Raw genomic sequence first — 27487 nt, forward strand, 5'->3', positions numbered from 1 at the left:
CAGCGCGCCCCCTGCCTCGAATGTCACGAGCGCGACGCTTGTGTTACAGCACACCGAAGCCTCTCCACCGCTGAGCGAACGGAGCGCGCTTCGTATTCAACCCCTTGCTATTCATGCAGATGCATGGGCAAAGCTGCCCGGGGTTTCGAAGTGGGTGCTAGACATTATAAAAAGAGGCTATTCGCTGCAGTTTCGCCGGCACCCTCGCCGTTATACGGCGCGCGTCGAGACCACTGTTTACTTCGAGCCAAAGTGGAGAAACTATTGAGCAAAGGGGCCATAGAGCCTCTCTCTCAAGTTCAGAGCGAAGGAGGGCTATACAGCAGATCCTTCCTGGTACCGAAAAAAGACGGGGGTCTCAGACCCATACTAGATCTAAGGCAACTGAACAAAGTGCTTGTGAAGCGACAGTTCAGGATGCTCATGATCAGAAAAATCCTCACGCAGATTCGCCGAGGAGACTGGTTCGTGTCGATAGATCTGAAGGATGCGTATTTTCAAATACAAATAGCGTCACGTCACAGGCGATTTTTGAGATTCGCCTTCGAGGGCCAGGCATATCAGTACACAGTCCTGCCGTTCGGTTTGTCCCTGGCACCCCGTACATTTACGAAGTGCATGGACGCGGCGCTCGCACCCCTCAGAATGAAGGGCTTGCGAGTACTGTACTATTTGGACGATTGGCTGATTCTAGCGCAATCTCGCTCAGTGCTCATAGAGCACACGACCATTTTACTCGATCACCTCGAGAATTTGGGTCTCAGAGTCAATTGGGCGAAGAGCTCTCTGTCCCCCAGTCAGACGATATCTTTCCTGGGCACAGAGCTGAACTCGCTGTCTATGATAGCGCGACTATCACCACAGCGCGCGACGGACGTTCAGCGCGCAGCGAACTCTTTCCGCTGCGGCGCATCTGTCCCGCTCAAGAAATTTCAGAAGATGCTGGGTCTCATGGCCTCAGCATCCTCAGTGCTCCAGCTGGGCCTGCTCTGCATGCGCCCACTGCAGTTCTGGCTGAAAGCGCGAGTCCCACGGCATGCGTGGACATCCGGTTTGCTTCGTCTCAAGGTCAATCAGAAGTGCGTGGCAGCTCTGAAACCTTGGAAAGCGGACGACTGGTACCGATCAGGTGTAAAGTGGGTCGCACACCGGACGCGCAGCTCAGCGCCGCGCCACGTCTAGGACAACTCTCACCTGAAAATCCGTTAGCATCAGCAATTTTCTGATTTCTGCAAATAAATATAAAACGAAATGTATATTGCAGCACGGGGTGAAGTCCGTATATACATTAACTACGATTTGAGACACATAAATGTAAATTTAATATAAAACTATGTAAATGGCGCTCTGTGGCGCGGCAGGATTTTGAACACGGTCCTGAGCCGTTGCTGGGTGCCGCGGACAGACGCCGAAAGGCGCCGCCGGTGTGTGTACTCTCATAGAGAATAATGTGTTCGAATTTAAAAGACGTGGCGCTGCGCGGCGCGGCGCTGAGCTGCGCGTCCGGTGTGCGACCCCCTTAAGCCTGGGGACTTCCTCGAGGGTGAAGGTGGTGTCTACGGACGCATCCACCTCGGTATGGGGAGCACTGCTCGAGGGCAGACCATTCTTCGGCCAGTGGTCAGAACAGGAGAAGCTCCTGCACATAATAACACATTCGTGGGCCTGGTCGAGGGGGATTGCCTTGCAAGATATTTGTACGGCGACGGGCTGAGCCACCCCGTCTACATTTATAAGGTTCTACAACCTAGAGGTTCCCGCCCTGCAGGCCAGGCTGCTGTCGGTCTAGATCAGTCATTCCCAAAGGCGTGGTCCCGACCCACAAGTGGGTCGCGGGAGATTTTGTATGGGTCGCCAAGTCGAGCACTATTTTTCAGTGTGCTATAAACGCGTTCTCATCCTAGGGCGTCATATAGCCTACTGACGCTTTTGACATTTCGTCCACATGCAACGCACCTGGCACCCTTTAGCGTCAATATGAGACGCACAGGTTATGGGTAGGTTTAGGTCTGGGGTAGGGGTAGGGTTAGACCGCTAGGAGGCGCCTTCTGGCCCATATCTATCTGCGTCTCATATTGACGCTAAAGGGTGCCATGTGCGTTGCATGTGGACGAAATGTCAAAAGCGTCAGTATATGACGCCTTGGGACTTTGTCTCATTAAGTAAATTGTGTACACTGTAATGATGAGAATATGAAAACAATGAGATGCCCTGTCAACTATTCCGTTCTCATTTCACCTCTGCATTTTACTTATTGTCAACAACAGGTAAAAAAAAGAAAAAAAAAGTGCTTTGTCAAATATCTGTATAGGGCTGCACGATTAATCGAAAAAAAATCACGATCTCGATTCAAACGTAAATGCGATCTCATTTCTTAATGATGGCGATTCACTTCCGTGTATTTCTTTTTCCGTGTATTATTTTATTTTATGATAATAATAATAATATTCAAGTTGTACCGCAAAAGTGCGTGTTCAGTGCTGTTCGCGAGTGTCACGAGTCACCACAGCAATCCACTAACCGCTTACGTTTCTGTGGTAAATTGTAGCTACAGCTCCTGCACTGGGATTCAAGCAGCTTGTTTAAGGTAATGGCGAAAATCATTTTAGAACAGCAGTGAAAATGTAGGCTTAAAAAGTAGGCTATTTAAACTTTAATATATCCTTTTATTGAAACGGGTGCTTTGCTGTGCTTTTACTTTCACTTTTGCCGCAGAGACCCTTTATGTCCTATAAATGTGTCGAATTTTTGATAATCCGCGCAGATTTCAGTTGATGATTCTGTTTAAAGTTATTAATAACAAATCATGAATGAAAGATAAAGAAAAGAGCAGAATGTGCTTTATATTGAAAAGAAATATTAAAAGCGCGATAAGTCGCGAAAGAGAACTGACTGACAGGATGCTGTGCGCGCGCTCCGAGCGCAACGCGGACAAGCATAGTAGCCTTTGTCTTCGGTTGCGCGCCTAAATGGCCAAATAAACACAAATGTATAAAACTGCCAAGTCGAGTATTCCCGTAAACACATTAGATGTAAGTACTATGTACATCAACCCCCCCGCAAGGTAACACCACTAATCTCTACAATCACCTCAAACGTCACCACAAAATACAGTATGAGTTAGCCATGAAAGACAAGGGAGCCACACCTCAAAATACCACTAGGTTAGTGTTCTTGGCCTAGAACCTTTAAGGTTCTGTGCCAATTGGAGAAAAAAGCACAGGTTCTTTATTATTGTAATGTTCTCTTATGTTCAACAACATAAAGCTTTAAAATTATTCACTTTAAGGGGTCTAAAATAAAGAAAAGAGACCTTTTTTTTTACTCCTGCACTTTATTATACTGAATGTCCTGTGGTTTTTTGTTGTTGTTGTTTTTTGTACTTGAGTGCAATACATTTTGGTTAAAAAAATGAGAATCGTGTTAGAGAATCGTGATCTCAATTCCCATGGAGAAAAATCGTGATTCACATTTTAGCAAGAATCGTGCAGCCCTATATCTGTATCTCTTTTAAATAGTTAAGTGGAAGCTTAACTGACCTTAAAAATGGTCATACATATTTTGTTAATGCATAAATTCTCTCCGTGATATATGAACTATATGGGCCTAATGTTTATTGGGTCACAAGGATTTATCGACTTTAAAATGTGGGTCCCCAGAAAAAAAGTTTGGGAAACACTGGTCTAGATAACCAGTATTGTCTGCCCTGATGCTATCAGCTCAGAATGCTGTGTCTGCTGAGCGCAGCTCATGATCGACAGTGTAAAATAATAGCACAAAATGTGTTTGGGCAAAGCGTGTAAGACTCAAATTTTCCCATCAGTTCAGGCCGTACCCCACCCTGTCTGTATGATGTAACAAGCATCTAAGCGGCGCTGCTATGTGTGGAAGAGTGCGGTTTCGCCCCTCCCTCTTCCCGGACTCCCTGTGAGTTTCCTGGGTGATTGTGCACTATATGAACCCCGGGCTTTCGCCCTTGGGTCTATGGTGTCAGATCCCTGCACGCACGGCGTCTTGCATTGGGTCCCCTAGCGTAAGATATCTTACGCAGTACGAGAGACCTCTCGTAAGAGAACGTACTCGGTTACTAACGTAACCTCGGTTCTCTCTAGAAGAGGGAACGAGTACTGCGTATCTTGCCGTGCATGCACACGCTCTGGTTGCTTCGGTGATGAAAAACCAGATATTAGCTGCCTGTGAGCGGTATTTATAGGCCTAGACCACGCCCGTTTCGGCGGGATGTGACGCAGCGGGCGCGAAGCACCCTCATTGGGTCTGGCGTCACGCCAGGCCTCGCTCGATAGGCTGCTGCAGTTGCCGCAGAACAGCCAATAGGCGCGCGAGCTGTCTCGCCTATGTCTGCATGCTGCCGCAACGCGTTTTGTCTTCAATATCTCGCGGAAAAAGTATTTTCCCCTAGCGTAAGATATCTTACGCAGTACTCGTTCCCTCTACTAGAGAGAACCAAGGTTACGTTAGTAACCGAGTACGTTTTAATATAATAAGTTTTGCAGGGACAAGCACCACTCACATTTCTCCACATTAGATTGTGTTACACGTTTACTTATATCATAATAAATGAATAAAGTCTGTGAAAGGTTTGATATTGTGTTGTTTGTGATCCTCCATCAGCAGCTGCAGTTTCTCTCAGCTGTATCAGTGCAGTCACTGTGACGTCTGACTGACAGAGGTTTTTGTATGACTCTTTATCACTGTGTGAACACATACTTACTGTTGATCCAGTGTTCACTCTTACAGTAATAATCTCCTGTATCTTCAGTCTGGACTCCACTGATGGTCAGAGTAAAATCACTGCCAGATCCACTGCCACTGAATCTAGATGGAGTGTTTGACTGGAGTTGATTCACTCCATAAATCAGGAGTTTAGGAGCTTCTCCAGGTTTCTGCTGATACCAGTGTAATTGGATGCTGTATATTCCTACATCTATATTACACTCTATTGTTGCTGTTTGACTCAGTTGGACAGTTTTAACTTCAGGTTGAGTCAGAGTCACTCCTCTGGATTCTGAAGAAGAGAAAATATAAACTATTAGTGTTTAAAACTATTATCATCATACTTTTACAAAAACACCAAAACCAGAGTCAGTTTTTACATCTTACCTTGAATAAACAGTGCAATGGTCCAGATGAAGATGTTGATTGTGTTCATTGCTGTAGTTTAGTCTTGTGTGATGATGAAGATTGTGTTCTGCTCTCAGTCATGAAGTGTTAAACTCACAGCACTATAAACACTCTCAGAGCACTGAAGCATGTGCTGACAATGCAAAGTGACTTTCTCTATTTAAATCATTATCCTGAAGACTGTAGATCAGTCACAAACACATTATCACACAACTTCCTCATGTTGAGAAATGCTAAGCTATTATACACACATTTCTGAAGAGTCTATTGACAGAATCATACATATTATTGATTCAGTCATTATTAATATTTACATTGCACTTATTTAACAACTGATGAGGAAACTATTGATTTAAAGACATTAATATATATTAACCCTCTGCAAAACATTTTGATGGCACATGATAACAATTATTCCACATCATTTTTTGGCTCATTTGGGAATATTTTATTGATCATTTTCCCTCCCCCGCCCTGTTGGGAACTTTTTCCTTCTTCAAAGCAGACCAGGAGACGCTGGGATCGCGTTCAAACAGAAGTTCTTCTTTATTGAGCGTGGCTGCGGTTCGTCCAACAATCTCTAACTACTGTAACTTTACATGGTATCTTGTAGGCAATTCAGTGGGCTGTCCTTAAAACCTTACACACAGACTTAGGGAAGACTACTAAATCTTTTTCTAAAGACAATAGAGGCAATTACCCCCAACTGAGATAATGGTACCCCCCAAATTGTATAAACATCAAATGGTCACGAGAACTAAGACTATGTAACATTCACACATAGTTCAACTCTTAGTAGAAATATCAAAGACTACAAAACCCCTTCAAAGGAAACTGTTAAATCTCATCAGTAAATGGATGCCCTCATGCTCACCTTGAATGCCCACTACAGTATAGTTCACCTTAGTTTTTTTAATGTGATGTTATGTAAGGAAGTAGGATCAGCAGATCTAAAACATATTCTTAAATATGTAATCCTACAGCCCCAAAACATTTTTTTTCTGCAACAATGGTACAGAATCATAGAGAAAATCATCATGACACAATACTCAGAGAGCAATAAAAAAATCACAAATCTTTTTAAAAAATGTCAAGAAATCATTAATTAAAAAGAGAAAAACACTTGAAACACATTAATATATTTGATTTGATACAGGCATAGGTTTGTATCATGACTGATATATTTGATTTGATACAGGCATAGGTTTGTATCATGACTGATATATTTGATTTGATACAGGCATAGGTTTGTATCATGTCGTATCATGTACTTGATGTAATGAGATTTCACTCCGAGTGAAGCAGTTCTTCTCTGCTGTGAAACACAGGTGTACGTTACACTTTTTGCGAGGCATTTTGCAACAAACGCCTTGAGCTCTTTTAGATGAAGTGTGTCGCGGGGCAAGCACACAAACACACAAAAAACACAGAGCAAGTAAAGATATAATCGCCGGATAGCGAAGCAGGCAGGGATGGCTGAAGGCTTCCTCAGGCTGAATCCTCGGCGTGCTGGTCGCTTGATTCGACGGCGGCGGCTTCCTCAGAGTCCAGCGATGCGGAGAGCTTCGCTGAAGAGACAGAAATCAGTGAAACACAGTGTTGCCAACTATTTTCAAAGGAAAGTAGCTAACGCCTCCCCTAAAAGTCGCTAAATGTCGCTAGATGACGTCATACGTCAATTAGCATATTCATGACGTCATCATGCTCACATACTGTATTTTAATATTACATACTATACTATAATATAAAATAGCCGAATGTCCAATAAAGCTGTTCTCATGTACTATATTGCTTTGTCAGACAATACAGCTGTTGAATGACTATGTTTTATGTGTGTAAAATTATCTGAATTGAGAGAGTTCGGAAACTGGGTGAACTAAAGCACTGTGGTAGTGAGTATTACAAGTGATAAGCACAAGTAATAAAATGGTAAAATTAAAATCTTTAAATATAAAACAAAAGATAAGTGGATAAGTCCGTGGAAACAACACTGCTCATTCACGTCTGTTTCGTGCTTCTGCTGCTCCTCTCTCAGCCATTCACTGAACAGAAGACGCATTAGAGAGGTGTGTGACGGCAGAGAGAACGCAAACCTCGCGCTCGCGGGACTGTGCTGGCAATATTTGGAGGTTACTGAGGTTTGTCCAAAAAGTAGCTAGATTTGTCGCTAGTCGCTTTATTGAAAAAATGTCGCTAAAGGGGTCTGAAAAGTCACTAAAAATAGCGACAAAGGCGCTAAGTTGGCAACACTGGTGAAGCAGCCTCTGAGCCTTGCTTATATACGCTAAGCCACACCCCTTTTCACGGGCTGTGACGTCACGTCAAGGGCTCAGTCATAGGCTGCTGCAGTTGCCGCAGGGCAGCCAATGGGCACGCTAGAATGCCTGCATGCTGCTGCACTGCGTTGACAAGATTATTACAAATTAAGGATAATTATTTGGCTTCATATCTCGAGAAAAGATGACTTTCCCGCAGCGTAAGCTACTTATGCAATACTAGTTCCCTCTTCTAGAGAGAACAGAGGTTACATTAGGTAACCGATACGTTTGGGCGCAGTCCTGGATTTTTTTTTTCTCTCAAATACTACAAGTGTGGCAGAGTGGGGGACACGAGAGCAAAGCTAGACAGCAAGGAAGTTCACATGAAATAAACTAATAAGATTTTCAATGTAGCCAACTACGCCACCTTGGGACTTTCGCCCAAGGATATACTCAGACAACACAGGTTCGTTTATTTGGCAAAGAGGACTGAGACGGTTCTGACCATTAAAAAACAACAATTTATTACAAAATCTTCTCACATTGGAAAACACATTCACTAATAAATACCTTCCAAACATTTACCTCTTAATGACCTACATGTTAGTACAAAAAGGAAGGCATTTAAAATACAATTAAATTAAAATAAAAAAAATAAAAAAATAAATAAAAAAAACAAAGACTGGGGGTTAATCGAAGAATCTCTGACCCACCTTGTAAGTAATCACTCACTACACCCACACGTTAGTGTCCCACACTACAAAGGCAATGAAACAAATCCACACTCAAGTGTGTTTAACACTACACCCCAAATGGAGGTGGGCCAAATTACCCCCTTTCAGATGTCCCAGAGAGAACCCACTTAAGTTACAGATTCCATAAAAATAAACAAAACAAATTTATAAGGGAGACAAAAACAACAGCGTAGTTTGGGTCCGTGTATCCTGCTGATTACAGATGCACTTACACGGCTCTGAGCTGGAAGCACGCCGTTAGGCACGCCCCCCTCAACCTGCGCACAGTCACAACAGTGAGATTTAAACACTTTAAATCAAAAGAATCCCCCAAAGAGATCATACTCACTGCATCAGGACAATGTATATAAAATGACTGCATGCTGCAACATGCCCTCACTACACTGTATCAACTGCGGAACAGGCTTTAGGTTACACACCAACATTAAACAAAAAATAAATTAAATCACCTATCACTTTACACCCACCCACATACCTGAGATTGAACAAATAAGCGAACCAAACTACACAACTCCATCAGGAAAAGGCAGAAAACGGGACAGCAAGAGAATAACCAGAAACAGCTAAACAAACTCTGCTATGGGTGTCTCGCTTTTATTATAAGTGCAATCATGATAATGAGTAACCAGCCGGTTTCTGACACAGCTGAGTCTATGGGGAGATTATTCCCATTCTCCACCAGGGGGAGTAACAGAGGGAAATACCCAATCTGCTACACAAGCACACACACAAACACAATTATTTTTATTACACACATACAAACCTCACTCTGACATCCATACCAACACACCCACACAATCATCGCTGCATAATTTATCCAACTGGCTTAATAATATGCTGAAGCAGAAAACAGGAATAAAGTGAGTATTTGCTTTATAGGCCAAACCTGAAAAAATGGCACCATCTGGTAAAAAAGCCTTTGGTTTTGAAGCCTCGCCAAAAGAATGAAAGCCTGTTAACTTAAAGTTAGTTAAATGGCCCTGGGATTAAATTTTTTGCAATGCGGACATTTTTGTCCAAGTCGTTCAGTGCTATAGGCTAGGTGCACGTGGCCGCCATTTTGGATTTCGGATCAGCGAGTGTGCGGCTAGACACTTCCGGTTTCGCATTACGCCCGGTGCAGGGAGCCAGAGAAAGCCGAAATTTATCTTTTATAGTTGTTTATAGAATCAATTATCACATTTAAAATACTACTAAGAGATCCATATTACTATCACACGAGAAAATGGCAATTAAATGAACGGATGCATAGTCAGATTAATGAATGAAATACAACTGTTCACGAACAGAAGATTGTATTTGACTCATATACGCATGCAATTACAGTTATGCCTGCTGTAAATATGAGTTACAACTACGATTAGAGTTGTTTGCATAAAATGCACCTTGAACATTCACGTTTGCCCTGTGATAGGCCACAATTTATAGCTATCCATCCATAATTACTATTTTCTCAATTCTGCATGCATTTTTACTTATTTACATCAATTGCTCGATCAATATATTCATCACATATTTTACATTTACATTTTTTACTGTAGGTAGCCTACCACAAACAATTTAATATAGGTAAGTTTGTGTATATTTTACACGTAGTACTGTGTTGCTTATAAACACCAGACAGATTATTATTATTATTTATGAAACATCTTTACTCATCTCACTTGCACAAAATAAATGCAGTAATATAAAGCATATAAACGCACAGGTGAAATACACTGAAAATTATATGCATTTAAAAATTTGGTCGGGTTGAAGTTATCCCTCCGGATCTTCTGTATCCACTTACCGCAGCGTCAACGGGGAATGCATGAAAGCTGACTTCTCTGTTGTAACGCGACGAAATGGTACAAAACGGCACACAACGATGAAGTACTGCGGCTGTCACCGTCTGAAAGGCAAGTCACCTCTCTTGAATACTCATTGTGAAAAAAATATCTCTGTGGTAATGGAACTCGGTCGCTGTTGTCTCCCGCTCTCGCTGTCAGATCACCGTTAGTTTTCACTGGAAGTACTGGCCCACACACTCAAGTTCGAACGGTCGCCGTGCACGGAGCGAATTGTAGCCATAGACAGCGATTGTAGCCTATCACAGGACAAACGTGTGAATGTTCACGGTGCATTTTATGCAAACAACTCTAAATAGAGTTGTAACTCTATATTTACAGTAGGCATAATTGTCATTGCGTATGCCTATGCAGCATGAGTCAAATACAATCTTCTGTTCGTGAACAGTTGTATTTCATTCATTAATCTGACTATGCATCCGTGCATTTAATTGCCATTGGCTCGTGTGATAGTAATATGGATCTTAGTAGTATTTTAAATGTGATCATTGTTTCTATAAACAACTATAAAAGATACATTTCTGCTTTCTCCGGCTCCCTGCACCGGGCGTAATGCGAAACCGGAAGTGTCTAACCGCACACTCGCTGATCCGAAATACAAAATGGCGGCCACGTGCACCTAGCCTATTGTCCATGTGACTTCATTTTAAAAACTATATTTATTCCAATAAATTAATTTATTTTTCTTTCTTTGTTTTTTTTAGTTATCAATAAGTAAAAAGTGTGAATATTTTCGTAACTTAATATTTTCTAAAATAAAATTAATTTCATTGGACTTCACCATAAATTGATTTTTCAAAGCTCATTTTAAAAGTTTATATCAGACATGTCAGACGTAAAAGACGTGACCCGCCCACGCCTGCAGCAACGGAAGAACAAGCCCGGGCAAATCCTTCACTCTCGTCTGTTCCAGCTTCCAGAAGTTTATTCCAACAGGGTTTTCCACAGAGCCGGATAATTTATACTCCACGCACCTCATGTAAGTAACTCTTTGTATTGTTAAAAGTTAGATTTTACCCTAATTAACGTGTTTGTGTTGTGCAATCTGCAAAAGTATCGCTCTGTTTTCAACAAACTTTTGCGACCGCCAACTTCGAATGTGCTCTATCTCAAACAGATCGTTAACTTGAGCTCATACTGTATAAATCTACGTGTGTGTGTGTTGAATAAGTAATGCTGTCTGTGTGTGATAGTTCAATGTTTCAGAGGTGTTTGTAACTTCTTCAAAAGCATTGTCTTGGCTTCGACAGAGTTTGGCAGTGGATTCACAGACACACAGACGCACGGACACACACGAAGCCACAGCTAGCTGAGTGATTATCGCCGGTTGGAGATAAATGTGCCACTGAAGGAAGTGTTGCCAAGTCTCCTGGTGTGGCAGAATTTAAGGAAAGATGGCCTGCCCTCTTCGAACCATTCCAGTTAAGTGACTTATCATTCAGTTTTTCCTCACACTACTCACTTCTGAGAATCTTTTTGGGAAATTGTGACTTGGACATGAGATAGCAGATTCACTTTTTTGCTTTGCATAAAGTTCAAATGTTGCTAATCTTTAAACCCCCTTAAATAACAGTCAAACATTTGCTGTCCTACAGGTGAACGAGGAGTTCTGGAGATGTACTGCGGTTCCCCTGGACGTTTATGTCACAGCTGGACAAGCACAGCCCAAAGCTCCTCGAGCCCTCGAGTGCCAAGAGGAGCAACTGGTCAACGCATCAATAACTTGTTGATGGAGCTGATACAGCCGGGGCAAAAGTGGTTACAAAGTTAAAAGGTACAATATTAATCAATTGAGTAGTTTGATTTTTAGTTATCTTGCTTATCTGGGTGATTTTGTTTGTTTGTTTGTTAATTAGACAGTTTTTTCTAAATAGTCTCAATTGTTATTACTATTATTATATTATAATGAATAATAAAGATAAACTAATACAGACCTACAGTAATGATGGCATTACAGGGTTGGAGTGAATTTACCAACACAAATAATGTATTCATTATTGTTGTATTAACTAGGACCCGAGTGCCAGTGCAGTGAAGAAGAGAGATGTCCCTCTGAGACGAGACGCCTCTTTGAGTGTATGGGAGAGAGTGGACAGGAGCTCATCTCTGATTACTGGGTCGGTCTGGTGAACAGGATTAACCCTCTGGGGTCTGAGGGGTTTTTGGGGTCCTTGAGATGTTCTGACATGCCCTGACATTTGTGCTTTTTTCAGTTGCTTATAAACATATTAATGGCAAAGGTGTAAATGCACTCTATTTAACACAAACAGGGCTACCATAATATGTGAGCAACATGAATGTACATGTTTGTATTTTTGAGAGAATAATGTTTATGCATGGTTTTCGAAAAAAACTAAAAACTAAAGTTTCTGAAATAAGGCCAGAAAACACATACTAAATATGTGTCAATAAGACTTTTGACTAATGGATGTCGTTGCCTAGTTTTTTCTTCAAAATGATGTGAAAATCATCCTCCCTAATCATTCACATAACACAATACATTGATTTAAATCTTGTAAAACACTTTTTGTTTGTAAAGGCGATATGCGCAAGGGGCGTCAACAATCCAACACCATCATGCATATTGAGTGGTTTACACCTGAGGAGACAATGGGGCCCGCATACTTAATGAGCCATTCATTCAGGTGTGTCACTGAGCCACAAGAAAGAATGCAAGAGCATTCTTATATATCTTATATACAGGTCCTTCTCAATAAATTAGCATATTGTGATAAAGTTCATTATTTTCCATAATGTAATGAATAAAATTAAACTTTCATATATTTTAGATTCATTGCACACCAACTGAAATATTTCAGGTCTTTTATTGTTTTAATACTGATGATTTTGGCATACAGCTCATGAAAACCCAAAATTCCTATCTCAATAAATTAGCATATTTCATCCGACCAATAAAAGAAAAGTGTTTTTAATACAAAAAAAGTCAACCTTCAAATAATTATGTTCAGTTATGCACTCAATACTTGGTCGGGAATCCTTTTGCAGTAATGACTGATTCAATGCGGCGTGGCATGGAGGCAATCAGCCTGTGGCACTGCTGAGGTGTTATGGAGGCCCAGGATGCTTCGATAGCGGCCTTAAGCTCATCCAGAGTGTTGGGTCTTGCGTCTCTCAACTTTCTCTTCACAATATCCCACAGATTCTCTATGGGGTTCAGGTCAGGAGAGTTGGCAGGCCAATTGAGCACAGTAATACCATGGTCAGTAAACCATTTACCAGTGGTTTTGGCACTGTGAGCAGGTGCCAGGTCGTGCTGAAAAATGAAATCTTCATCTCCATAAAGCTTTTCAGCAGATGGAAGCATGAAGTGCTCCAAAATCTCCTGATAGCTAGCTGCATTGACCCTGCCCTTGATAAAACACAGTGGACCAACACCAGCAGCTGACATGGCACCCCAGACCATCACTGACTGTGGGTACTTGACACTGGACTTCAGTCATTTTGGCATTTCCTTCTCCCCACTCTTCCTTCAGACTCTGGCACCTTGATTTCCGAATGACACGCAAAATTTGTCCAAAAGTCCAGTGCTGCTTCTCTGTAGCCCAGGTCAGGCGCTTCTGCCGCTGTTTCTGGTTCAAAAGTGGCTTGACCTGGGGAATGCGGCACCTGTAGCCCATTTCCTGCACACGCCTGTGCACGGTGGCTCTGGATGTTTCTACTCCAGACTCAGTCCACTGCTTCCGCAGGTCCCCCAAGGTCTGGAATCGGTCCTTCTCCACAATCTTCCTCAGGGTCCGGTCACCTCTTCTCGTTGTGCAGCGTTTTTTGCCACACTTTTTCCTTCCCACAGACTTCCCACTGAGGTGCCTTGATACAGCACTCTGGGAACAGCCTATTCGTTCAGAAATTTCTTTCTGTGTCTTACCCTCTTGCTTGAGGGTGTCAATGATGGCCTTCTGGTCGGCAGTCTTACCCATGATTGTGGTTTTGAGTAATGAACCAGGCTGGGAGTTTTTAAAAGCCTCAGGAATCTTCTGCAGGTGTTTAGAGTTAATTAGTTGATTCAGATGATTAGGTTAATAGCTTGTTTAGAGAACCTTTTCATGATATGCTAATTTTTTGAGACAGGAATTTTGGGTTCCCCTTCGTTACGGGGAACTCCTGCTGCGTCGAATACAACGCTACGGGGAATGCCTTCGGCATGCGTTATCTGAAGTCACTATACAACTATTCCAATCTGGATTGGTGTGCGTCATCGTGCGTCATGACATTGCATGTGACGGTGACCCGGACGCTATATAAGGGTCACAGGAACAAGGAAATGACAGCTTCTGTTCTTCAGCAGCGTTCTATGTCAAACTGTACGTCTTATTTGGTGTTGTCTGTCAAATCTACTATGGCGAAGGCAGTGTGCGTCTCCTTGATTTAAGAAAAATTAAAGAAGCAAGGATGGCGCACACTTGCTTTGTGGTGTTGGGTTGTGAGCGGAGCTTGCACGGACAGTTCTCGAGGGCACTGTCTATTTTGTGCAAACTGAAAGGATTCTGTGACTGGGATCTCGCGTTTGCCGAGGCAGCGCGTAGGTTTATGTCTGCATTGCAATACAGAATCTATAGTGGCTCGGATCTCGCGTTTGCCGAGGCAGCGCGTAGATTACGGCTACTCTGCAATAAAGATTCTGTGACTAATCTCGCGTTTGCCGAGGCAGCGCGTAGATTAATGTCTGCATTGCAATACAGAATCTATAGTGGCTTGGATCTCGCGTTTGCCGAGGCAGCGCGTAGATTACAGGTCTGCAGGGTGTAGACTCTGAGTTTACTCTTCCGCTCCCGCCTGAGCCTGTTTAAAAAGAATAAAATAGGCTTGCGTTCCTAGTGCATCAGCTCGCGTCTGTCGAGGCAGCGCGTTGTCTGTTTGCATTGGGTTCGCACGTGGAGCAGTGTTTACAGGTCTCGCGCACGGTTCGGAAGCCCGCGTCACTGTGGCTTCTTCCGACCGTGTTAAAGACCCGGTGTTTGATTTATTTGATTCTGAGGAGTCAGATACTATCAACACTGAACCACGAATATTCACCACATTATGAGGAGTTGCTGGAGAAAGACTGGGGCTGTAATGAAATTAAATGTTTGGTAATTTAATAGGAAGGAAGCGTCTAAAAAGAGTGCTTCCTGCAAACCCAGTCAAAATCATTGTGTCAGAGTCTTCCTTTTTCAAACGATCTCCATACTGAGGTACTGAGATTGTGGAATAATTGAAGAGGAAAATTAAAGGGGAATTTAATGATGCAGGGGGTAGAAGAATATTTCTCCCAGATATCGTATTACCTCTGATGACTCAGACATGTCCCTCTAAAATTAAAGTGGAGCTAATATAAATATTATCTCGAATTTGGTAGGGAAGGCTTATATGGAGGACAGTCACCAGCTCCTCATATTCTGGGAAGTCACCTCTTCCCCTCCCCTTCCCCCTGTACAGGGCTCGGGTCAGAGGAGACGTTCTCATAAAAAAAAAAAAAAAAAAGAAAAAGTATTATTTTCGGTTAGTTCCTGCCGGTCTATCGCTTCAGGTCACCGAATCTCAAAACCTGAGGTCAGTCTCGAGGGACTGATCTCCTTATTAGATTATTCATCGGTTACGTCCTGCCAGTAAACTGCTTCAGACCACCGATAAGCACATTATATCACCTGAGACTAACCCAGAGAAATTGATTCCTCTTGTAGATTGTTTAGACGCCTGGTCAGGCCTTCCGAATATATCTAAATGGACCCTGGGTATAGTTAAAGGATATAAAATCCAGTTTAAAGTAAGACCACCCGATTTTAACGGGGTATTTCACACACTGGTTTTCTCACATCAGCGCCAGGTGATGGAAAATGAAGTTGAATCTCTTTTAGCAAAAGCAATAGAAATTGCCCCTAATCAGGAGAGGGATTCAGGTTTTTACTGCCGTTACTTCATTGTTCCGAAAAAGGATGGTGGACTTCATCCTATTGTAGATCTTAGAGTATTGAATAAATCTTTGAGGAGATTTAGTTTCAATATGCTCACTATACCCAGTATCATTCAGCAAATCAGATCTGAAGACTGGCTTGTGACATAGATCTCATGGATGCTTATTTTCATAACTTCATCATCCATTATCATAGGAAGTTCCTTAGGTTCGCTTTTGGGGGGAAAAGCTTACCAATATAGGGTTCTTCCTTTCGGCCTAACTCTATCCCCTTGCACTTTCGGTATGGATGCTGCCCTTGCTCCACTGAGACTTCAGGGGAACCGCATCCTAAATTATTAGATGACTGGCTTATTCTGGCAGAACCAGAGACGCTAGCAATCCAACATCGAGATGTTGTTTTGCGTCATCTTCAGTGCTTGGGGCTAAGGCTCAATGTCAAGAAAAGTTCTCTGTCTCCTCTTCAAAGAATAACATTTCTTGGAGCTGAGTGGGACTCGCAATCTATGCAAGTTCACTTGACCCAGCCACGTATTTAAAGTATCGTGGCTGCAGTTAGAGCTATCAGGTTAGGCCAGGCCATCACTGTCAAACATTTTCAAAGAATTTTGGGCCTTATGGCAACTGCATCAGTAGTGATTCTACTCGGCTTGCTTCATATGAGGGCCCTACAGTGGTGGCTCAGGACCAGGGGGTTTTCCCCAAGGGGCAACCCCTTCCGTACGATTAGAGTTACGTCCAGATAACCTCGTTCTCTAGTCATATGGAAAGACATACGGTTCCTGTCCCAAGGCCAGGTGCTTGGAGCTTCGTGTCCCAGAAAAATTCTGACCACGGATGCTTTCCGCATGGGCTGGGGTGCGGTCATGGAGGGCCGGTACACCCGCGGGGTCTGGAAGGACCATCACCTCGCATGGCACATCAGTTGCCTGGAGATGCTGGCAGTATTCTTTGCCCTTAGGCATTTCCTTCCAGACCTCAGAGGCCATCAGGTCCTTGTTAGGTCTGATAATATTTCGGTGGTCTTCTACATCAACCATCAGGGGGGCTTGAGGTCTCGTCCTCTGTGCAAATTGGCCCATCATATTCTATTATGGTCTAAGGACAAATTTCTCTCTGTGAGGGCCATGTATATACCTGGGGTTGATAATGTGGGAGCAGACACCCTGTCGAGGCAGGGGCCCAGGCCAGGGGAATGGAGGCTCCACCCCGAGGTGGTGGAGCTTATATGGGAGAAATTCGGCCAGGCGGAGGTAGATTTATTCGCTTCTCATGAGAATTCTCATTGCCCGCTCTGGTTCTCTCTCTCGCATCCAGCCCCGTTGGGTCTGGAGGCCATGGTACAGACGTGGCCGAGGCAACGTCTGTACGCCTTTTCCCCCGGTCGCTCTACTCCCTGGAGTTCTGGAGAGGGTCAGAGGATTTTGAGTAGATCTTATTCTCGAAAAACCACACTGGCCTTCTCGAATAGGGTGATCTGGTGGCCGAGGTCATCAGATCAGCTACCTCCAGAACTCCCCGGCTCAGGAAGTTTTAATTGAGTTAGCTGGACCCAGCCTTTTACTGCCCTATGGCTTCAGTACTGGGATTCTTCTATACTCTAATCGGGACCTCTCGTCCACGCTCAGAGCCGCTATGGCGCCTACGGCCTCCGTATGCTCTCAGGGTGGTCCACCCGGGTCGTCCCATGACCTCCATATTTCCCTGTAGCCTTCTAGGATGAATCCTGTTATCCTTGCAGGCTGACAGGTCTGTGGAAAGAAAAGCCCCTGTCGGTTCTGCGGGATACGTGTATATATGTCAGATTAAAAGAAAATCTACATATTTTGGAAATTTGTTAGCTTTCTAGTAGGAAATTTCCCCGGTCACCAATAAGGGTACCGGAGGCTATCTTATGATTTCCTCTGGCTCTTCATCCTTCGTTGCTATAAGTGTGACAGGAGAGCCTTCTAGGCTTTTAGGGTTATCCACTAATGGTGCCTTGGAGTCAGTGTCCTGCCTTTTTAGGCATATATTGGACCTCACTTCTGAGGCTGTTAACTCAGCCTTTTTCTTACACCAAAAAAGACAAGAATAAAATTCTTAGTATAGTGGGTTCTATAAATTCTCCCCTGTCCTTAGCAATGATCCTCACCTTCAGAGTGCTTTCTGCCTCTGTATGCTGCGTCAGAATCTGGATGAACCCTGTCTCTGCAGGCTATCATATTAAATTGCTTAGAGCCTTTATTCGGCTCCGCAGAGTATATCTATATAGGGTATTAAATGGGAGTTTGTTAGCTTTCTTTGAGATATTTCTCCCCGGTGACCAAGGTACCGGAGGCTATTCTAAAAATTCCTCAGCTCTTCATCCTTCGTTGCATGTACGGTGTAAGCAAGAGAGCCTCTTAGGCTTCCAGAGATTATCCACTAAAAAGGGTGTTAGGAGTTAAGTGTTCTGCCTGTCATTAATCAGGCCTATCTACTTGGACCTTAATATCGAGGTTGCTGATGCGACCTTCCCTTTGTACACCAAACAAGAAAGAATACAATTCTTAGCACAGTTGGATCTTTCACTCTCCCTTGCTTTAGTGCTCTTGAGTGTGCCAGATGCTTCACACCCAGGGCGCTTGTTCTCTGTGGGGGCTAGCTGGTACTCGTTCCCCGTAGCGTTGTATTCGACGCAGCGGGAGTTCCCCGTAACGAAGGGGAACGTCTCGGGTTACTGGATGTAACCCTGGTTCCCCGAGAGAGGGGAACGAGACGCTGCGTCCCCTCTCCCCACCTTCGGGGCGCCCTGAGAACAGCTGCTTTGAACCTTTTTCGAAGCTGTCATTTCCTTGTTCCTGTGACCCTTATATAGCGTCCGGGTCACCGTCACATGCAACGTCATGACGCACGATGACGCACACCAATCCAGATTGGAATAGTTGTATAGTGACTTCAGATAACGCATGCCGAAGGCATTCCCCGTAGCGTTGTATTCGACGCAGCGTCTCGTTCCCCTCTCTCGGGGAACCAGGGTTACATCCAGTAACCCGAGACGTTTTCATGAGCTGTATGCCAAAATCATCAGTATTAAAACAATAAAAGACCTGAAATATTTCAGTTGGTGTGCAATGAATCTAAAATATATGAAAGTTTAATTTTTATCATTACATTATGGAAAATAATGAACTTTATCACAATATGCTAATTTATTGAGAAGGACCTGTATGTATGTATATATATATATATTATATATATATATATATACACTGTAAAAAAAAAAAGTTGGGTCAACTTAAAAAAATAAGGCAACTTATTGCAAGCTCTTTTTTGAGTAAACTCCACAAACGGGGACTGAAGTCCACGCAACTAAAAATATTACGTTAAAATCATAAGTTGCTTCAACATAAATAGTCATGTTTAGCTAATGAATAACAGAACAAAGTATTTTTAGTTGGCTGAACACAAATGGGCCTATTATCTTATAGGGCTATATTGATTTATTATATATTATTTAAATAGTTTCATTAAATAAGAGACAGACCATAACATGAGTCAGATAAACTTTTTTTTATTTAAACAGTTTGTGTCTGATGCACAACAATGACATTATCGTAGCAAGTCTTGAATTTGTTAACTCAATGCATGGTACTTACCAATGCATGTTAAAGAACATTAGCCTGTAGGTTCAGTTCACCCAAAAATGAAAAGTCAGTCATCATTGATTCACCCTTAAATTGAAATTGAAATTAAAATGAAGATATTCTGAAGAACGCTGGTAACTAAACAGTTGACAGTAGCCTTAAAATACTGCGGCAGTCAATGGCTACTATCAAATATTTGGTAGTAACATTCTTCACAATATCATCTTTTGTGTTCAGCATAAGAAATAAACTCATTCATGTTTCGAACAACATGAGGGTGAGTAAATGATGACAGAATTTTCATCTTTGGATGAACTATCCCTTTAAAGCTAAGGTTGAAACCAATTAATACTTAACATTAATCAATACATTGCCAGAGCAGTGTTTATTTTTTATTTTTTTTTTGTCATTAACTATAAAAGAACCAGTGTCCAGTGGAGAAATGTCACACAAATTTTCCCATGACATTTGCAAAATGGCTTTGTCTTGCAGAGAAGGTACCTCCAAGATCCATGAAAATCTTCTGAATTACTTTGAAAGTATACTTCAGTTCTTTTGGATAATCCATATTCAGTGCATTCATGAGTCCGAACAAGCGTATACTGCTGGTAGATCTGTAATGTCCTCAAGAACAATGGCCTCTTCCAGTATTAGTTGGTCAGAGTTGGTAGTGATGTAACAGCGGCATCTTCGGCCACAGTAAGGATTCCGATCTCTACATCTTTGGTGCCGTGGTCTAAAGGATCAGTATCCTGGGAGAATAATTCATGAGATAGGGGTATTAATTGAAGTGTAAATTTGAAAATAATAACAACAACAACATTATTATTATTTATGTTGTTGTGTATATAACCTGAATACATGTATAACATAAATAGATAAAAAAAAATGACCAAGAAATGAAAATGAAAATGGTAATTTACCAGACGCATCCTGGGTAAACTTGTAGAGTTTTCATGCTGGAACAGTGTCAATCCCTCAAGATCTGTTGTTTTCTGACGTGTGGTAATGTCACTCACCTAAAAAAAAAAAAAAAAAAAAATATTTGAATCTGCAGATGCACTATGACCTTAACTCTTAATAATTTAACATAGGGATCTGCTTTGGGAGTTAAATGTATATAGCACACCCAAAAATGATAATTCTGTCATCTTTTTCTCTTCCTCATGTAATTCCAAATACATATGACTTGGTCCATAACAAAGTTTTTTTTAAAGAATGTACAGATTGCTCTTTTACATACAGTGGAATCAAAAAAAATTTGTCAATAAAACATGCACAATTTCCCAATTGACAACTGCATGAAAAACAGACTGATGTCATAATTAAGTTTATGATATTGATAACTGATGTTATAAAGTTATTTACTTACTATTTTCCTCTCTATATGTGTTCATTCAAAGTAGATTCTCATGGTCGACGTTACAGATACACGAAAACTCCATGGAGATCTGTAAAAAACGAGTCAGTTGGAATCACCACAAATAGTACTTACTTATAGTACTTACTACTACTATAGTACTTACAAATAGTACTTACTTATAGTACTTACTACTATAAGTATTCCTAAAATGTTCTAAAGAAATAATAATTAATAAAAATCTTTAGAAATAATAATTAAAATGATAATATTGACAGTTGCTATTAAATGGTTTACCTCATCCTTTAGAAAAAGTGCAGGTGGCAGGCTCTCTCTCTGAACTCCTCAACTAGTGTAAATACATAATGAGCAAACATCTCATTTGATATGACAAAACATTCAGTTAAATCATTAATGAATTAGTTTAAGATAAAAAAAATATTCACAATAAAAAAATATTATTTTAAAAATACATAACATTATTCCATTTGGAATGCAGGGAGAGTCACCAAGAGAAAAAAACTAAACGTGCTGTGTATTTTGAGCTATTTGAGCTGCCGTAGTTTGCTGTAGTTCTAGGCAGTGATGGGTAATGTAGTCTTCCAGAGTGCGCCGGTGGTAACAGTAAACAAAACAAAGAGCAATATTCCCGTCAGTGTGTCGTTAATACATACCTGTGACTCTTTGGAAACGCTGGATTGAATAGGCAGGATAACATCAGCAATGGCCTCTTCCAGTATTAGTTGGTCAGAGTTGGTAGTGATGTAATAGCGGCCTGTAACAGTGATGGTGAATTACATCAGGCCATCAGTTTGGGAAGAGCACAAAACATCATATATGACAAATAACATACAGTCGATTATAAAAATGATTAATACATACCAGTGATTCTGCAGAAACGCTGAACTGAAGGCAGCACTTCGCTACCGACTTCTCAACCGTCTATGCTTCTCACCCCCAGCTGCAGACTGAGACCTAACCGCCGAGTCTCACACTGCGCATGCGTTCAGGGTTCAAACTGCGCACGCGCTAACAAAAAACGCGGACTTCAATGAAAACTAAAACGATTTAGTTTGAACAAAAAAACATTGTACGTTTTCATCATTTAAGTAACGAATTTGTTCTATATATTCTATATATATTCTACCAAATTGGTTCACAGATGGAAGCATCTCAATTTTTATTTTTTTCACAAATTGTGCTTTCAAATTGGCCTATAATATCCAAGGAAAACATGTCTAGTAATTGTGCAGTTAATTCTCATACTTTATTTTCAGTTTTGGAATATGTATCCTCTCCCCAAATTTGTCAATAATAAAACACAATAAAAATTATTTAAAGAAAAGGCTTATATTGACCTTTTAAAATTTGTTTACATCTACCTTGTAAATATATATATATTTTTTATTAAAAAGGTTACAATTACAACAACAATTCAAGTGTAATCTTTCTTTGTTAAAACTAAAGTATACATTTTATCATACATATTTCAAAGTTAAGGATTCATTACTTTGAATATAGACTACATTGACAAAACATACTATATTTAACATATTAGCAAAAATTGGCAAACAAAAGCTTATTTGAGGTGGCAGATATTTTACAGTAAAAATGTGTAATCTATCCAAAACTAATCAACGAAATGTTGTCTTTTATATGTCTGTAACATAGGTCTTTCATTTTTATTATAAGGAATATAAATGTTAATTTGCAATTTAATACGTTGCTTATACAAATACATTTTATTTCAACATATTTCAGTCGATTTTTACTCATCTCAGTATAGCAATACAGTTTGCTAAAAGCGGATCATTCATTCACACACAGAAACGCAATTCAAATTTAAACCGTCTTTTTGCGAGTTGTGGTAAACAGCGCATCTCTGCCGTTCATTCATTCACACAGAAACGCGATTTACTCGAGAATGAAAAAAACGTACTACAGAATTCCATCCGTTGCTCCTCGAAATACCCGCACTTCTGAGTTACATTTTCCATTATTATTATTCCTCACAGCGCTGCGAGACAGTGTAAACAAGTACAATGATCTGAATAAACTTGATGTGTTTTCTCGAGCTGATATGGGGGCGTTCTCAGTTTGCATGGATTGCCTCAGACATTTGCGTTTGAATAGGGCGCGCTCTCCGTGGGCGGGGCAGATTAAAACGTAATGAGCTGAGATGAGAACGACTGACATCTCTCTCTTTTCATAAAGATTACATAAACAGAGAATATTTTTTTATAATAAAAGAAGAGAATTCAAGCTTCATGCCTGTGTGTCTGTATGCCTGTTTGACTGAGTATTCGCTGAGTTATGGTTCATTTTCGGACGCGTTTCAGAATGGACTACACTGACAGAGAGAAGGCAGAACTCGCATCATGTTTGTTTTTCTTTATTTGGCGAAAAGCACAACACTTTGTTTTTATTGTGAGTATACACAAAAATAATACACATTTAACAGGATCAATTGATGTATAACACAAGCACATTTTTTTTTTCACTGTTAGGGAATCGCCGCGATAGCCGACCTCAGGGGGTTAAAAGAACCCCAAACCTTTGAACAATAGTGTACACACACACACACACACACACGTGTGTGTTTTTTATTTTTATTTTATTTTATTGAAATACAACATATCATGGCTATATGTTGTCTGTGTTGTTGGAAAAGCTTAGTTACAATAGTTGACATGCAATACTATGGAAGGACAGATCACTAACAGACACTGCAATGGATTGTCGTTTTTATGCCTTCTACATAGTTTTAATTATATATTTTAAATTATATTAGAATACAGTTGTAAATGCAACTAAAGCAAGACTAATGTGTTTGTCAAACTAGAAAAAATAGAGAGAGAAAACAAACAGACAAACAATCTTTCCACTTATCTTGTTGTTTTCAACATCTTGTTGCCGACCTGACCGGCAGTCTCAACTGTACCTTTTGGACACAGGCCATCACACTTCTTACATTTCCAAACTCCACCCTCATCCACCTCATAGGTGCCAGGGCTGCATGTTCTCACACATGCCCCATGGTCTGTCGCGACATAGTTACCTGAGAAAAACATCAAACCATCAGTCATTCCAGAGTCGTTAACCACAACCAACCAGCAACACAATCCTAATGCGTCAAATCATTCTGTCATAGTTATCCTGCTTTCTGAGATGTTATTCAGAAACCAGAGTTTGAGTTGCAGGCTCACGATCCACACCAGAGTTATTCTCTTTACCTGGATTGTGTTGTTTAGATTTTAACCCTGAACACCTAAAACATTAATCTGCAGAATGCAAGAATTCAAGACCTAACAGCTTTGAATTTGCATGAAAGATATAATTAGAATCTGAGTGTGTGTTTCAAGTGAAAAAAAATTAATAAATAAATAGCAGGTTTCGAAGATTCGTGTCTCAGCCTGGCCTTACGTGGGCATTTCTTGACACAAGTTGCCCCAAAGCTGTACTTCCCGTCGGGGTTGAGAGCGAGCTGGTGGGTGTTAGGGTCGTAAAGCATGAGCGGTGGACATGCGTCCTTGCATGTTCCTTCATCCTGGAAGTCTTTACAGGCCTGCAGAAAACAAACAGCATTTCCCATGAGGCAACTAGTCCGAAATCATCTTCATTGCCCTTGAGGTTACATTTACTGCAGCTGTGCACTTCATTGGTAATGAATGTTTCACTGTAACAAATGTATATAGTACACTATTGTTCAAAAGTTTTTAACAAAAAAAATGAATATTTTGATTATTCAGCAAGGATGCTTTTTATCAAAAGCGATAGTAACAAGATTTAAAATGTTACAAAAGATGTGGTTACACTATATTTTACAGTATGTGTACTATAGTGTACTGGCAGTGTTCTTCCCCAAGAAAGTACTGGTAATTTAAGGTAACTATGGGTTAAGGTTAGGTTTAGGAGAAGGTTCAAGGTTAGAACCTATAGTTAAACCCAGTTATAGTTATTGCTATAAGAAGTACATAGTATGTACATGCGAAACAGGGCTGTACCAAAGATTTCTATAGATTTCTATTTAAAAAAAATGCTGCTCCTTTAAATATCTATTCATCAAAAATATCACGGTTTCAAAAATATATATATAGCAGCAGTATAGCAACTGTTTTCAACATTGATAATAACAAGAAATGTTTCTTGAGCAGCAAATCATCATTTGAATGACTTCTGAAGGATCATGTGACACTGAAAACTGAAGAAATGATGCTGAGAAGTCAGCTTTGATCACAGGAATAAAATGCATTTTAATATATATTCAAATAGAAAACAGTTATTTTAGTTTTTATTAACACATTCAAGTGGCTGTGAATTTCTCACATGTTGAGTCATACTGCTATTGTTATTCACACTAGTTCAGTTCATAAATACCTAACCTAATTAACTAACTGTATTTACGCTCACATATAGCATACAGTATGTGGTAAATGATAAATGAGCAAACAATGAATGGTTGGGAAATGAATCTAACGCATCTGCACATGTGTTTCTCACCAGGCAGTCGGTTGGTTTGGGTCCAGTGCAGCCAGCAGCACAATGTTCATTGCAGCAGTCCATAGGTGTGGGTCCCTTACACCTGCCCGAGCACTGCTCCGCACAGATCACCTTAGTCACTAGATTCAGAGAGAGAAGAAACTTCAGAGATGCTAACAGACAAGTAGGGGTCAAGTAGTGTTCTTCGGCAGTCGTGAAATATAAGTCAAGGATCAACTAAACAAACTAAAGAGGAGCATTTAAAAAAAAAAAAAAAACTACTCAAAAAGCAGAAATCCTTACAGAAATCCAAAAACTGTCAATTCACTGTATTTTGCAGTGGTATTGTGCATTACTAACCAGTACAGCATGAAACAAGATAACCCAAGTTCAAAGGAGAACTCCGGTCAATTTTAACATTGAGCTAATTTTTTTGTTAATTTGGAGTGCTGTCAATACAGAGAACAATGACAAAAGCCTCTTTTAGCCTCTTAACATCCTTGATGTGTCATTACAAGTGCCCAGCCATGTGAGTGATTCCTTCGGAGTGAACGCGGTGAATCTGACTGCAGTTGATGTCAAAGATATGAATAAAAATGAAGTTTATTCAGCCAGCCCATACGGAAATGTAATATATGACATATATGTCCCTATATCGCTAGTGACACCGTCATATATGCTAAATATAAGACAATATATTGCTATCACATATATACACACATATCTCTAGATATATGTTGATATAGGTTTATAACATATACTCATTTTATATGGCAAATGTATATATGTTATAAACCTATATCAACATATATCTAGAGATGTGTAAATATATGTGATAGCAATATATTGTCTTATATTTAGCATCTAAATAATCATATACATCATATTAATATATATCAATATACTTCTTTAATATGGACAATTTATTACATGTTTATTATTTATATAATACTGTATGTTTTGACCATATATGTCACCGATATGTTTAATTTATGTATGCAAAACTATTTAAACATACATTTTACATGCCTATGGTTTCCTTATTCATTCCTTGTTTTCCTTTTTTGAACAGTTTGAACTTTTATCAAGTCTACACACACCTAGTCTACACACTTTAAGGCTACACATTCACATTTCATTTCAATTTCTATCCCATTTTCAAATCTTTTATAAATCAAATGTATTATTTAACCACTTCTTAACTGGCTCATATAAAAACAAAAACAAATACTGCACAAATTCTATTTGAAAACAAATTTTACTTTTTTCCATCAATAGCCATATATCAATATATGTAAGAAAGTACATGCATGCACTACATATGCAGATGCATACAGATTACAGAATAATATACAGTTTTGTTTGTCTTCAAAAAAATCCTTAATTTAAACGCATTTCTCTTAACTTATGCAGCTATGTAAACCTGGGTTCTCCACTAGCATTCAAAGAAAACAAACTTTTGGTGCTTTTAACAAAGCTTGGCAGAGCTGCAAAAATTGATGTCACTGATGCCAGACCAAAAAAAAGACCAAAATTAAATGGTTACTTCATAATAGTTAAGAAAATTCAAAATGTAATCACATCTGTGCTGTTCTAAAGGCATGTACAAACATTTGTGTTCAATTGCTGAGGCATGTACAGCAGTAAGGTGAGACAGCACCTTCTCAACTGGATGAAAGTGTAGAGGATTTTGAACACAAGCAGAAAAGCTGTGCTTCCCCTCCTCAAAAAAGCGACCAATAGCATAACAAGTACTGCCGTTTCCTACATCTGTCACCATGAACGTTTTCACTGAGAAGTATGTGTTGTCAGTTTTTAAACGAACTACAGATGAATGTCTCTTCTTTGAACGGTGGTATGCCTGGGAGTGAACGATCGCACCATTGACAAACACTCGATCATAATAGTCTACAACCTGCTTCTCTACCCTATCACCAACACTATGCAAAGCAATGTAGTCATCATGTGCCATCATTTTTTTCTTGGGTGGTCCAAAAGCTGTAACTCCCAAACACCTCACTGCATGCTTTCGCTCTTGTTTTCCACTCAATAACTGCCCAAGAACAGCACTACACTCTGATGAGGGATTTTTCAGTGTTTGACTGGCATACAGTGGAAGTGCTTTTT

The 27487-nt window shown here is 40.5% G+C and overlaps 1 protein-coding gene across 1 annotated transcript in view; it reads right to left on the bottom strand.

The window, feature by feature from the left end:
* Positions 1-5665: 5665 nt before the first annotated feature.
* LOC311283110 (uncharacterized protein) overlaps positions 5666-27487 on the bottom strand; it is a 790474-nt gene continuing 768652 nt past the window's right edge. Inside the window, exons 27-30 of the mRNA XM_084397300.1 lie at positions 25382-25500; positions 24305-24446; positions 23823-23939; positions 5666-6710 (exon numbers count right to left, since the gene is read on the bottom strand). Of these exons, the coding sequence (XP_084253426.1) occupies positions 6631-6710; positions 23823-23939; positions 24305-24446; positions 25382-25500 (458 nt within the window). The 3' untranslated portion in view covers positions 5666-6630. The remainder of the gene's footprint in view (positions 6711-23822; positions 23940-24304; positions 24447-25381; positions 25501-27487) is intronic.

Source organism: Rutilus rutilus (genome assembly GCF_951802725.1).
Source record: "Rutilus rutilus genome assembly, chromosome: 23".
Classification (NCBI taxonomy): domain Eukaryota; kingdom Metazoa; phylum Chordata; class Actinopteri; order Cypriniformes; family Leuciscidae; genus Rutilus; species Rutilus rutilus.